The 14,994-nt window shown below is 36.8% G+C and overlaps 1 protein-coding gene across 2 annotated transcripts; it reads right to left on the bottom strand.

Moving 5' to 3' along the window:
- Positions 1 to 7,786: 7,786 nt before the first annotated feature.
- Positions 7,787 to 14,284, bottom strand: LOC140137466 (uncharacterized). 2 transcript variants are annotated; one of them, XM_072159161.1, is made up of 5 exons: positions 14,212 to 14,284; positions 13,602 to 13,672; positions 12,712 to 12,768; positions 11,139 to 11,360; positions 7,787 to 8,933 (listed from the first exon to the last, which is right to left on the bottom strand). In XM_072159161.1, the coding sequence occupies exons 2-5, from the start codon at positions 13,636 to 13,638 to the stop codon at positions 8,590 to 8,592; spliced, it is 660 nt and encodes a 219-aa protein (XP_072015262.1). In that variant the 5' UTR covers positions 13,639 to 13,672; positions 14,212 to 14,284; the 3' UTR covers positions 7,787 to 8,589. The 2 variants fall into 2 exon arrangements, with proteins under 2 accessions (XP_072015262.1, XP_072015263.1); XM_072159162.1 differs by lacking the exon at positions 14,212 to 14,284 and adding an exon at positions 14,052 to 14,072.
- Between the last annotated feature and the right edge of the window lie 710 nt (positions 14,285 to 14,994).

Below are 14,994 nucleotides of genomic sequence, written 5' to 3' on the forward strand. Positions count from 1 at the left end.
TTTGGCACGTCATAAGGGGGGCAAAGATTTTTGGAAGACCATTTTGAGAATTCACCACCCCAGGGTACACATAATTATTGCAACACCTCTAACATTTTATTTAATAATTATCAAAACAACATAGGCAACTACAAAACAAGTAACAACACGAGATTTAAAAACACCAGCTTAAAAATTGTTATAAAACTTTTATTGTTCATATTGACAAACACACTTATAGGTATGTATATAAACATCTTTAAAAAGCAACCAACCACCCCCCCCCCCTTAAATAATGACCATTATTCAAAAACGGGCGATTGTATTACAAATCTGTAACTTGCGTCGGAAGCAGAATTTATTTCTGCACATTTTGACATCTCATTTGTAGCAATTGACTAAATATTGACGTCACAGCGTACATTTAAATCAATGTAACCCAAGATATGAAAGTTGCAGTAAATTGTATTTTTTTTTGTATTCAGCATAATGGAAGGAAATCTGTGTAATGATATCTGAGTGTTTTTGTATTGTACAAATGTGTATGTAAGTCCCGGGATGTAAGTGCAACTTTGAAATCTGGACCTCACTACATTAAATTGACCGGTGTTTTATTGTTTTCTGGGCTATCGTATCAAATAAGGTGTTAAAATGCGCAGAAATAAATTCTGCTTCCAACGCATTTTACAGATTTGTAATACAATCGCCCCTTTTTGAATAATGGCCATTATTTAAGGAGGGTCAGTTACTTTTTCTGAGATCTCATTATTAATATTATATTATCACATTATAAATTTAACACATACATTAAAATACGATTAAAACAAACCTACGTCAACATCAATTGTTTTTACTGCACAATACAGAATTAGTAATTAAGCGATATCAATATTGTTTATTCAGGGGTGTAGGCGGGCGGGGCGTTCGCCCACCCCCACTGCCTACCCGGGCCACACCAAAAATAAAGTCTCCAAAGGCCAAAAATGTGAGCGAAAAGAAATAGTTTTTTATGTATTTCTGGTCCAAAAAAAAGGTCCAAATTTGCCAATTTGCAAGCGTAGCGAACAAACAAAATTAGGTTCCTCCCCCCCCCCCCCCCCCCCCCCCCAAAAAAGGTTGGGGCATAATAGGTGAACTGGCATGTGTCTTTCTTATAAAAAATTTTCTTATTCTAGCAGCCTTTTAGAAATACTTGTCCACTGCTGTAGTCACTGGCGTGCTGAGTGTATATATTTTCTAAGTTAAAAACCACTCTTATCTAGATCTGAGTGGTTCATTTGTGGTACATTCTAATTTGTCAGTCATTTTCGGACCCGATGATTAATCGTTCTACATGTGTCACAGTATAGGTAACTCACCAGTTATTAAGGGGTGGTGCAATAATTATGTTTCCCCCGGGGGGGGGTGAATTTATAGGGGGACAAGATTTTTTGGCAGGCCAATAGGGAGGGGGCAAGCATTTTTGGCAGGTCGAAAGGGGGGGGGCAAGCGATTTTTTGGCACAGATATTTTGGGCACCGTTTCTATAATTATTACGCCCTAAAAAGGGGTAGGGAAACATTAGGAACACGTTCAAATATGCAAAATTTGCTACTCGCTGCACACGCAGTATAAGACAATTTAAGGTTTAAAATTCAGGTTCCCCAAAGTCTTGCATTTGTAAGGGGGGGGGGGGGCAAAGATTTTTTGGCCCATCGAAGGGGGGAGGGCAAAGTGTTTTTGGCACGTCATAAGGGGGCAAAGATTTTTGGCAGACCATTTTGAGAATTCACCACCCCAGGGTACACATAATTATTGCAACACCTCTAACATTTTATTTAATAATTATCAAAACAACATAGGCAACTACAAAACAAGTAACAACACGAGATTTAAAAACACCAGCTTAAAAATTGTTATAAAACTTTTATTGTTCATATTGACAAACACACTTATAGGTATGTATATAAACATCTTTAAAAAGCAACCACCCCCCCCCCCCCCCCTTAAATAATGACCATTATTCAAAAACGGGCGATTGTATTACAAATCTGTAACTTGCGTCGGAAGCAGAATTTATTTCTGCACATTTTGACATCTCATTTGTAGCAATTGACTAAATATTGACGTCACAGCGTACATTTAAATCAATGTAACCCAAGATATGAAAGTTGCAGTAAATTGTATTTTTTTTTGTATTCAGCATAATGGAAGGAAATCTGTGTAATGATATCTGAGTGTTTTTGTATTGTACAAATGTGTATGTAAGTCCTGGGATGTAAGTGCAACTTTGAAATCTGGACCTCACTACATTAAATTGACCGGTGTTTTATTGTTTTCTGGGCTATCGTATCAAATAAGGTGTTAAAATGCGCAGAAATAAATTCTGCTTCCAACGCATTTTACAGATTTGTAATATAATCGCCCCTTTTTGAATAATGGCCATTATTTAAGGAGGGTCAGTTACTTTTTCTGAGATCTCATTATTAATATTATATTATCACATTATAAATTTAACACATACATTAAAATACGATTAAAACAAACCTACGTCAACATCAATTGTTTTGACTGCACAATACAGAATTAGTAATTAAGCGATATCAATATTGTTTATTCAGGGGTGTAGGCGGGCGGGGCGTTCGCCCAACCCGGGCCACACCAAAAATAAAGTCTCCAAAGGCCAAAAATGTGAGCGAAAAGAAATAGTTTTTTATGTATTTCTGGTCCAAAAAAAAGGTCCCAATTTGCCAATTTGCAAGCGTAGTGTTGTGACGATAATTCAGTCAATAATTGATTATTGATCAAAGCCATGAATAACCATTCATCAAGTGAACGTTTTGATTTCAAATTCTGTGCATCAATTGCACTGAGTGACCAAGGATTTGTTTCTCCGTTAATAAATTCGTCACTCCTTGCTAGCCCTGCGACTGATGCACATCTACTCAACTTTGGTTCACGATGGATAGTTAGACTGGTAACATGATGACGATTCTAATGTCATCATGTCTTGCACGTGACTCATATTAAATTATACTACTTATGTGATGTAACTCTGGTAAGGTTTTATATTAATACATGCAGTACATTATATTATTTTGATCAGTTTATCTGATAATGTAATTTCCTAATAAATTCTATGATACGTAATTTCTGTTTCACCTTGTTCATTTAGAGATTGTCATTCCCGTTTCCGTTCATTCCCTCATCCCTTGGGACTCCAAATCTGGTACCTCGCTCTTCCTTCCCATGACTAATTCCCCAAAATAAAAGTCATAATACATGGTGGAAGAATCCTTTCAGTCAATCATTTTTATGTTATTTGGAGTCCCGTTTGCATTTTGTTCATTTCTCGCATACATTCGCACACATTATACACACAAGGGTATTGTGAGTTACATCGCGTCAATTGTCATCACAAGAATTGGCAGCTAGCATGGTTGGCAAGGAGGCCGTGTATTGCACGTAAAACATGTAAGTCTGTTGTTTTGTCTTATTTATCGTTTATGGCAAACTAGAATTTATATTTATTTTATTATGTATTGGCGAGCTAGCAAATATTGTACATGCATTGTGATCAAGCAGACATTTAGGCCTTTTCAATTTCAGAAGCGTATATAGTGTTTGGGGCAATGCCCTATAAGTTCTTTGTTTGGTGAAGTATAGAGATTCTTTCTTTGTCAGTACCTGTCAGCTTGATCTCATTATGCATAATCTCAGCCACTTCATGTGAAATCATTGATGATATACTGTTTGGAGTCAATCCTATTGATCGACACACCCTGATTTACCTTTGTTATATTGTTATCATTGATTTGAGATACAGGCAGTAATTCTGTAAATTGAATAGGGCGCGTGGTACTTGAACAATTTCTAAGCGCCTGGTTTATTTCTATTCAATGAAACATTGGTTCATCGTCCTATGGACTTAGAGTATTTTTGCAGTCATTTATTTTTGCAATCCATTACTGTTTGGACTTTGAAAATTTTCCGTAGCGAAATATTTGTTTCATTCTTTACTGTCTGGACTTAGAAAATTTGATCTTAATTTTCAATCGTTACGCGTCTGGACTTAGTTTATTTTCATTGATCATATCCAAACTGTCAGCTCTATTCAATGTTCAAACGTGAAATTCTCTGCGTATGTTGTGAGTAATATATTATAAACAATTTTATATTGTATGTGATCCGATGATCACCGTGTATTATTTTATCATGTTCTCTGGTTATATGATATGATTGTGTGTATTGTTAACATATGAGTGATAATGAGGTAAAAGATGAGTCTCAAAGTGATCATAGTAATTCAGATAGTGACAGTGATACCGATAGTATTGTAGAGTATTCAAACATGTCTTTCAAATATGACATGCGTGGTTTTGGTCTCAAATATTCAGGGGGTCCTAAGGATGATCTTGATACTTTTATTCGCAAATTCAAGAATTATGCGCAGTTGAGAGATTATACTGATGATAAATCCCTCTTGGCTTTAAATGCAGTCATTGATGGTCACGCTAGCGTTTATTTGGAAAGAATTGGGGAGTCTGACAAAAATACTGTTGATAAAATACAAAAGTTACTCAAGGATCACTTTGAAGGTCAATCATGGTTATGGGGCATTGAGTCGCAATTGTTAACCCGTCGTCAAAAGGTGTCCGAATCTATTGATGACTATGCCTCTGATATTATGTTGTGGGGTAGGCAGGCAAAGAAGACAGACGCTGAGCTTATGTCAATTTTCATTCGAAATTTATTGCCAAAAGTGCGGGCTTTTGTATTCTCGAAACAGCCCGAATCATTCACGGCTGCCCTTGAAGCAGCGAGACTTGCCATTTCAGTAGAGCTTTCAGCAAATGAGCCTGCAAATGAGTCTCTTATTTCACATCATGACAAAGCTAAACAGTCGCCTGTCTCCTCTGTTGATCCTAAAACTTCGGCCTTAGACAAAATCACTGGTTTGGTGGCAAATATTTCTTCAAGATTGGAAAATGTAGAGAAAAATGTAAATACCACTCCAAATCCCAGTAGAAATTCTAGGCCTACTAGGTCAATTGTATGTTGCGCGCTCAGTCCGCCCACCTTCACCAAGTCCAGAACGATCGCGTAGACAATCAAAATCTTCCAGGCATGACCGCAAGATCGATATTAAATTATCTGAGTGGAATACCATCTCAGCATCTATTCAAAACAGATCAGTTCAATGTCAATTTGCCTATGGGTTCTTACAAAATGGAACAATCGCGTATAAGTCTAGCTCGAGCAGCAAACGGTAGTGATATGCATATTGCTGGTTTTGTAACCCTTCCATTGTCAATAGATGGTAGTATTTTGTCACACCTTTGAATGTCGCTCATAACCTTTCTGAGACTGTTATTTTGGGATCCATGTTTTTAAGGAAACACGGTGCTGTGATTAATTGTGCGACAGACACGCTTACTCTAAACAAAAAGAGCCAAATTCGTGTTCTTGAAAAACAAGAAATCCCTCCGCACACTCAATCAATTGTTCGCGCCAAACTTTCCAATAAATTGCCAGTAAATTCTATAGGCCTTTGTCAAGGTGGAAGACGCATTACAGCGCTAGGTGTTTTAGTTGCAAACACTACATCAAGTGTTATCGACAATTGTGCGCACTTATTAGTTATGAATGCTACTGATGATCCAATTACGTTGTATCCCCGCACCAAGTTGGGTACATTTTCTCGTGTTCTTCCAAAACTTGTAACTCCATGCTAGCCCTGCGACTGATGCACATCTACTCAACTTTGGTTCACGATGGATAGTTAGACTGGTAACATGATGACGATTCTAATGTCATCATGTCTTGCACGTGACTCATATTAAATTATACTACTTATGTGATGTAACTCTGGTAAGGTTTTATATTAATACATGCAGTACATTATATTATTTTGATCAGTTTATCTGATAATGTAATTTCCTAATAAATTCTATGATACGTAATTTCTGTTTCACCTTGTTCATTTAGAGATTGTCATTCCCGTTTCCGTTCATTCCCTCATCCCTTGGGACTCCAAATCTGGTACCTCGCTCTTCCTTCCCATGACTAATTCCCCAAAATAAAAGTCATAATAGTAGCGAACAAACAAAATTAGGTTCCTCACCCCCCCCCCCCCAAAAAAAAAAAACAACGCCCCTGTGTTTATGAGACACTCTTATTTGGGACGTGATGGGCCGATTTCATAGGTTAAATTAACAGGTTTGCAAAACTTACATAATTTCAATAGTTAATTTTTTTACAATAACAAGTACCATACCAAAAGTACCAAAATCAACAATACTCGATAAAAGCATACTGATAATACACCCTGTTAAAAGTTAAAATATATATTGGAGGACCCAGTCAAAATCAGGATAGGTCACCAACTTATACCATTGAAATTGATCAAAACCTAGTAAAAATTGGACCAGGTTAAAAACCCCGTCAAAACCAGTCCTATAGTTTGATCAGCTCGTAATCGGCTGGAATTGAAGGCTTTAGTACCACGAGTGATTTAGCTAGTTGACCTATCTGGTCTCGTATAATTATTGTACGTGTAAAGTAGGACTTGAATGGATATAATTCGTGATGCTGGCGAGATGTCACAAGACAATACTAGATATAAAATATATATAAATTAATCCACGATGTTATAAGGCCCGCAAATACCGAGCTGATCAAACTATGTGCAAAATTGGATTTAGTATCAAACTCTAGATTTGCAAAATTCTAATGCATGGTATATTATACATTCTGGTGTAATTTATGGCTTCAGCAAATTTCTTCTATATATAAAGTTCATGTCTGTGCAAGTTGTCTATGGTTTGAAGTAATGTGGTAGAGCATGTGTAAAATACACGAGAGGTGCAACATGAGGGTATACATCAATCAAGTCCACACATCGACATAACCACCTTATCAGCTGTTTAAAAGGGCATTTCGTGATCCACAGCCTCATCCCCCCACTTTTCTCAAAAAAAGTTGAGATTTTTACATCACTGGAAACCTCTGGCTACATAATGTTTATGTACAAAATATTTCTTGCCGATTAATTCGTTTAGCAAAGATATCGTGAAATTTGAATTTCGTTCTGGTGCACCAGAACGAAATTACAAACGCATTGTCTGAGCAGTGTAATACACATAATCATGCATAACTCGCGAACGCAAAATCGGAATCAACTGAAATTTTAGGAATAGGTTTTTTCGTGGATATCTAATGAAAAATGACATAAATAGAGGATGCTAGGATCACGAAATACTCCTTTAATAAATTGCATTGAAACTTTTAATGTTTTAAAATCAAGATAGTATTATCAAGTCCTGGACGTGTCCATCTTCTGGTCCATGGGGGCCAAAGGCGGCAAATTTGAAACTGAGATTAAGGCAAAAATATGGAGTAAAAAACAATAAAATACATAAGAAAATAGACATCAAAAAAACTTCACATCTTTAGAACCAGATATGCTAGACCTTTAGTGTTTTCAGTATATGATAGCCTAATGTTTTTATAAGGCAATAATCATAGTAACTCAATTTTCAAAAATGCCTCCTTTGTCCCCCATGGACCAGATCGTGTCACATTTAATAATATTTTAAAATAAAGATCATCTTATGTTCAACACATTGTTTAAAATTTAAAATTTGCACTATGTAAAAATCGGTCTTTAGAAGTATTTGAAAATGGCAAAAACAACCGAATTACACAATTTTTTCATAACAAACCCGTTTTTTTAAATAGTCTCAGTATTAATGCCCGAAATACGTAGTCGTGCATTCACATGTCACTTCAACACAAAAAACTATGAAAAACAAGCTGAAGTTTACAATCTAATGTGCCCATATGCCCCTGGGCCTATAAAATTTAATACAACAAAAAGGTCTGGAAATGTAACATCTTGTACACTCTTAACAAAAACCTTCTAGGGGTTCTATATATGACAGCTCACGAGTTTTTTGTTTTTCGTAAACTTATCAAAGGTTCTACATACAAGGTATATAGCTTGGGAACCATTTTAGGTTTCTACTTAGAAGTGTCTTTTTCTCAGAGTGTACCATGTTACTACAAGCTCTAATCATGATAATAGTCGTGAAATTTTGAGTTTTCTTGTAACTTGTATGTTGGGATAGTTTTTCGAAATTGATAGGTATGATCAGCATCACATTCACTTTTGTTTCCTGTCTAGCTCAAACTGCTCAATAACTATTATTATGATTTAAGAAATATACTAATAAAATAAGTTTAAAATCCCAAGCGTACCTTTTAATGTGGTTTCCTTTTCAACATCGGTTGCTCTCTCTAACTACCATTATTTTGTTCTATATGGTTAAGATTGGGCTCGTGGCCAGGAGATGCACTATAAATAATATTATGCTCCAGCGTAAACTAAGACCCGGCCATGCACACTGCCTTTAATTTTGATTTCCAAACTTAATAATTGGTGAACTTGCGAGGGCAAGGGAAAGGAAGGGGTCGGTAGGAGCGGGAGACTGCATGACTAAGAATAATGTGCATATGGTCCAAAAAACTGCCAGCTCTTTTGGGGACAATAGAGGGGTGAGGGTCCTGACGTGGTTGGGGCATAATAGGTGGACTGGCATGTGTCTTTCTAGGTGCACAGGGTATACATGTTTAGGTTACAACGCGAACCTGAATTTGTTCATATACCCAAAGCAGATTTGGACCATTTTGCACAACGCGAAGCCGATCTGTTGTCTGGATCGCAGTGCGGCTACCGGTGGGATAACGTCCGGATGCTAGACCAGTATTCACTATACTACGGGATTCAGGATCTGGGGTTGAAGGTCCTGGTCGACTACAGCACCAACAACATCCAAAAAGGAACATGAGTAGTAGAAGTACGCATGACAAGATCACTTGAGAACTGAAGTAAGCGTATAAGACGTAGTTGCAGAAGTTCGGACTAGCTGGATCACCAGATCGCTTGTCAACAGATGATCCAAACCACACAGCTCCTGAAAATGTAAGAAATTTGAGAAAACGTTATTTGTGATAATTGTGATCATTATAATCAGAAAATCAGACTTATTTATGTCGAAATAGTTTACAGCATTTTTGTACTCGAATATATTTTCCGATTCATAATTTAGCAATTATAAAGCATGTTCTTATGTCATGACTGTTATAGTGTTATAAATAAAGACGAATTTTACAGTTCTATTCCAATTAAAATAGCACTTACTGTCATGGGTCGTTTTGAAATCTGTCAGATTTCTTTCTCAACACTGATCATGCTGATGTTATTGTGACGACCTTCTGTTTACAACACGTTGTTGCTCTGCAACGCGGTATTGCAGAGACGAGAGGCAACTCACGTGTTTGATGATCTTCTGAAGAAGAAACCAACATCCGTGTTGAGAAAGAAATCTAACAGATTTCGGAACGTCAACAGTAGGCCTAAGTGCTGTCCCAGCAAACACAAAACGTTTTCGACATCATTCGCAAAAGGTTATAAAAAGTTGTCAGAAACGTTTAAATGTCGGGTTATATAAAGGGTATAAAACGTTTTCATAACATTTAAAATCATTTTTTTATAACCTACTGCAAATATTTTAAACATATCGTTATTTAAGTGTTGACAAAATATTTGGCAAAAAATGTTTGCAAATGCAAAAAATAGTTTACAATAACATTTTGAAAACATTTTAAAAATATTGCTGTAACTGTGTTTTCATACAAAACGTTTTAAAATGTTTTCATGACCTTTATATTACCCGACATTTTAATGTTATTAAAACGTTTTTGCTTAAACCAAAACCCAAAATATAACTTGTTTAAAACATTTTTATTGTGTTTGCTGGGCTGCTGTATTAATTGGACTAGAACTATGAATTTCGTCTGTAAAGTTATTAAACAGATTTCGGGTGTTATTACTACGGCAGAAGATCTATCCCAAATGGAGCAAAATGTTGCCAGAACCGGGACAAAGAAGACTCAAAGAGATGCAAATAATAGGTGTATGACGAGACCTTTTTTCTTTGAAGGTACCTTAAGGGATCTAAAATGAGCGTTTATTGCGTTTCGACAGTATTTTTTGTGGGACATGAGAGCACCTCAGACCTATCGAATTGCATTCTGAATATGAAGCATGTCTTTCTGATATCAAATAATTTTCATTTTTTGAAAATCACAATGTAATACAAATTTTATGACAAATTATAAAAATTTGATATTTTTCAAATTTTTGATATATAACAGTCCTCTAAGTAAATTATATAAATCTAATGATATATTCTTAAAGTGTATGTAGCATGGAGGAAAAGCCGACGGTCAATTGAAAATGTTGACCTTTCACAAAGCACAAGTCAATATTCATGGTGCTATTGTGCTATGACTGGTTAAAACAGGTGGAAGATTATGATGACGAATATATATGGCCAGTGATTTTTTTTTTCCACCTATTCTTTCTGATTTGATTATTTGAAGGCACTGTCCACGTAATGCCATACAGGGCAATGCCAAATATGGAAAGGGGGACCTTTGACCTTTGCTGTACATCAGCCACGTGGTGATCTCTACTAATAGGAAAATGTGGGAGCACGTGTGGCTGAGTGGATAAGGCGCTCGACTCATAATCCATAGGTTCATAATCCATAGGTTGCGAGTTGGCGCTGCGTGCTGATTAAGCTGCTGCCTGCAAATTGCATTGTGTCTGTTTAGTTGTGTTTAATGTACAATTCTAGCAATTTGACCTGCGGGTCACCATTAGAGTTTGAAATAAAACCTTCCTTTTTTTGTACACACCCGGGGTACACACGTGGCACTCTTCTATCAAAAGGCAATGGTCAATATAATTTGAATCTACATATTAAATCAGATCATTTCCTTGGGCCTCAAGAAAGAACAGGTGATTACTTTGTGTTTTCCACTGATTAAGTGTCCTAAGTTAAAGAAGAAATAAAACAAACAAACACCTCTCGGATTTGGCTCATTGCAACAAGCTTAAGAATATTGACCGTTGGCTTTTGAAACTAAACCAAACATTAAGCTATCTTTTACAGTGAAGGATATGGCGCATGTAAACCTATATGCATTCCTTGGCTGACCTTGATTTCTTGGTTGAGCATGACAGGCCACAATGGGGAGATAAAATTAACCGTACAGCCATTCCATATTTAACACCCTCCAGGACTGACATGCATACGCAAACATTACAATACCTGCAATAACCCATCCGATGAAACCAAAAGTCACAAGCCATCTGAGGAAAGACAGACAGGTGCAACTGGATTGGTCGTCTTTCTCACAACACGCCTGCAGGATGCTTATAAGTCCATAGGCATAAGTGATCGAACCGAGAACAATCAGAAATAAGGGGATTTGAGGTTGTACAGGACAGCTCGTGTTGTTTGTTGTATTTGTAGTATCTAGATGTTGAACTCCTGAAAAGAAAGACATAAACACATGGTCAGTATATGTGTGCAATTTTCTTATTTTCCCACTCCCACTCTTTTCTTCTTTTTTTTTTTTTTTCTCCTGCTGATATTTCGTTATGAAAAAAGGGTCATGATCATTTTACTATATTTTATATTTTTACAAATATGACTATAGGCCCTATGCTGCTTTTGGGATACAACATATCAAATGTGATATTTCAAACACATTTTGTATGTATGTGCACATTGGACTTCAACAGTCCTCTTCATTACCAAACATTAAAACTCTTTACATTCGTTCATGCTTTCGACGTTCACTGTTTTGTGTTGTGTTTATACGTTTGATTCATTTCAGTTACATTTCTTATTTTTCAAAATGCCCGTTTGGAAATACTGGGGCTAAAAGATATTTGGTTTGGATTTTGTAAACCAAAATGTGTCTAAAGTAGGTTAACCCCCCGGGGGGCACTCCAACTTTGGAGGTGACGCGTATGTAAGGCTGTTAAGACCCCCTTTTTCAGCATCGCTGTCACCCAAAGACCCCATATTTTTTACGAACACATGCTCTGTCACCTTAAGACCCCCTATTTTTCCATTTGATCTGTCACCCAAAGACCCTTACAAGTTCAATTTGAACAGCAACTTTCATTTTTCACTGATTTTGTTGCTTATTTTGAGAAAACAATGAAATTTGAAGCCATTTAGAACTAGAAATTCGATTTTCGAGGTTTTTGTGGCGCTGTTTTGGCTCTCACCCAAAGATTCCATTGAAAAAAAAGGTCATGTTCTCACCCAATGACCCCATATTTTTTACATTTTGCTCTCACCGAATGCCAAAAATCACGCTCTCACCCAATGACCCCATATTTTTTACATTTTGCTCTCACCGAATGCCCCTTGGTGCGAAAGTGCCAGCCCTACACCTATACCCATTTCATATTGAAGTGCCCCCCAGGGGGGTTAACCCCTGAGCCCTACCTGTCGATCTAACATTGCCTCTGATTGGTCAAATACACAGTATTCACTCTAATCAGCTATCAGAATGGAGCTTTGCAAATAATATAGCTAATAATTCACCCCAATTTTTTTGCGTGGTGAAATTATTCTAACAATGTTGCTGATTGGGCCAATTGATAATGAAAACTTCCTTTTGGCCAATTAGCAAGTAGTTCTCATGGTGGTCTCATGGAGTTAACCCATCTTTTACTGACATTTTTCGTGAAAGGAATTGAAATAATGTCATGAGACTCCGCATAATATGAATGTGGGTTGAGGCCATTCAACATTATGTGTTGAATGGCCTTATAGTATTTACTAAATTCGGACAATCATATTTGGTCATAACAAAATAACTTACCTAAAACTATACTAGTTGCAGGCAATCCTATCAAAGCTCCAAAGATAATAAGAACCGCTGTATTATAAAGAAGGTTAAACACAATCAGTCACTTTTTTCAGAACAGTTTCGTCCTCCATGCCCCCTTTTTTAATAGGATAGGAGTGTATTCAAAAGGGCTTAGAATTAAGATTAAAGGTAAGGAGCAGTGTTAAGAATTGGGATTAGGGTTCAGTTGTAGGTAACGTGTACGTCATGGTTTTTTTCAAAAATGTATTAAAATGACCCACAATACCAAGGGCGGATCCCCCTCTAAAAAATGATATTTTTTTGGCGATTTTCTCCCAATTTTTGAAAATATTTCTGACTCCCAGGGTCCCCACAATGTCTAATAGAGTCGTATTTACCATAACATTTGGGCGAGAGAATCGAGCCGGAAAAAAATCAAAAGTGCCCACCCCCTTTCAAACACCTGGATCCGCCCCTTTAACCGGTGGTGTTCCGGGCAAAATTTCAGAAGAATGACAGACCGGGACAAGTGCGCACAAACGGCGCAAAAAAATTTCAATTTTGATTTAAAATGGATTAAAATGAGTTTCAATTTAACCCATAGCTGCCTCGACTGTCTCCATGTAGTGAATAAAGGGAGGGGCAAGCATCAGAAGGGAGAATAACGATTCTCTTTTTGGCGGGGCTACAGAGGAATATATTTTTGGACGCGTTTTCAATGATAATCGCCCTTCGTCATGTTCGTAGGGTATGCAAAGGCGCTAAAACAGTTTCAAAAGTTCATAATACGGAAATGTTTTTGCTCGCTGCGGTCACATCAAGTTTAAGGTTTGACATTAATTTGGTATCCTAAAAACGTAGAAGTAACATAATTATTGTACAGCTGTTTGATGAATACTCACTGCAACCTACAAGACAGCTTGAGTCAGAGTCACCCATATTGATTGCTAATTGCTGACACTCGTTTTCAAATCTGAAATGAGAACATTGAAGTAAATGAGAAATGAATTTGTGGGACCTCGCGGTAAATAAGTGGACTCAAAAAAGTGGTACTAAAAAGTAGCCATACTATATTCATTGGATAGGTGCGTTACTACATTTGTCTGCACATGCTTTAAAAAAAAGCAGGACCCGTATACTGGAAGAAACTAATTCGAAGATATTTCATGATGAACTGTACTTGTGTACAATTAAATGATTCAAGCAATTCAGCCTAAATAGCTGCACTTCCAAAAGAGTGTGTATTAATAAATCTTGTGGTCGCTTGCTCCGCAGCCGAAGGATAATACGATAATTGCAACGTCTGTAACATAATTGTAATCATGCACATGCATATAGTCTTTATTGCATACCTTCATGCATTGATTGCATGGACATACTCCTTAAAAAATGCGAATCAATTATCACGGGCGGGATCATCGGCAATCTATGATGAACAATCAGCTGCAATGTCCGTTTATAGCCAATAGAAAGTCCTTTTACTGAAATATCGACAACAAAAAACATACTTACATGATTTCCACGCAGACTATAGCAAAACAACAAACTACTGCTTATGCTCTCAACCTTCCGGGTTGAGAGCAATGGATCATGGGAAATATATTGCGACAACAAACACTGAAACGGGGAATCCCTGGATTTCAGGCTAGTTGCAACTATGCCTATGTGGTGTTTTACGTACAATCATTAGTATCATTTATGCAGAACAGCATTAGAGAATAAATGTTGAAGCCATGTGAATAACTCCCTAGTTTTGTATATATTATTGACATAATCCTGATACAGGTGTAAATAAAACGTTGAATGTATCTTAAAGTATGTCAACATGCAATTCCAGTAATCTGATTTTCCAAATAAAGTCATCAAAATTTTGATTTTTACATTTTTGTAAGAAATGCAGCCGTGTAACATATCAATATGGATAAATAAGGGTTTAGTGTGTAGGAAAACGCAATTGAATAATAGAAATAACGAATGAAAATCATATTGATATAGGGGAGAGCGGGGAGTGTTCGCCCTAGGGGCAGGTTCGCCCACCCCTTGTTTCTCAGCACTACGGCTATCACGGAATTTGGTGATGGCAAAATTAGGTGAAATAGGTCATGATAAACTTCTCATATTAGCTACGCGACATATAGGGACGTGTTCATCGAACTGCAGCCAAAACAACAAAATTACACCAAAACGTAATTTTTTCTTGCAATAATAATGTTTTATTCTCATTGATATATAAATACAGATGGTTTTAATGGAAATCTCTATTGGGAACATTTGGGATTTGTCAAAGATTTAATG

This window comes from Amphiura filiformis, chromosome 17, assembly GCF_039555335.1.
Source record: "Amphiura filiformis chromosome 17, Afil_fr2py, whole genome shotgun sequence".
NCBI lineage: Eukaryota > Metazoa > Echinodermata > Ophiuroidea > Amphilepidida > Amphiuridae > Amphiura > Amphiura filiformis.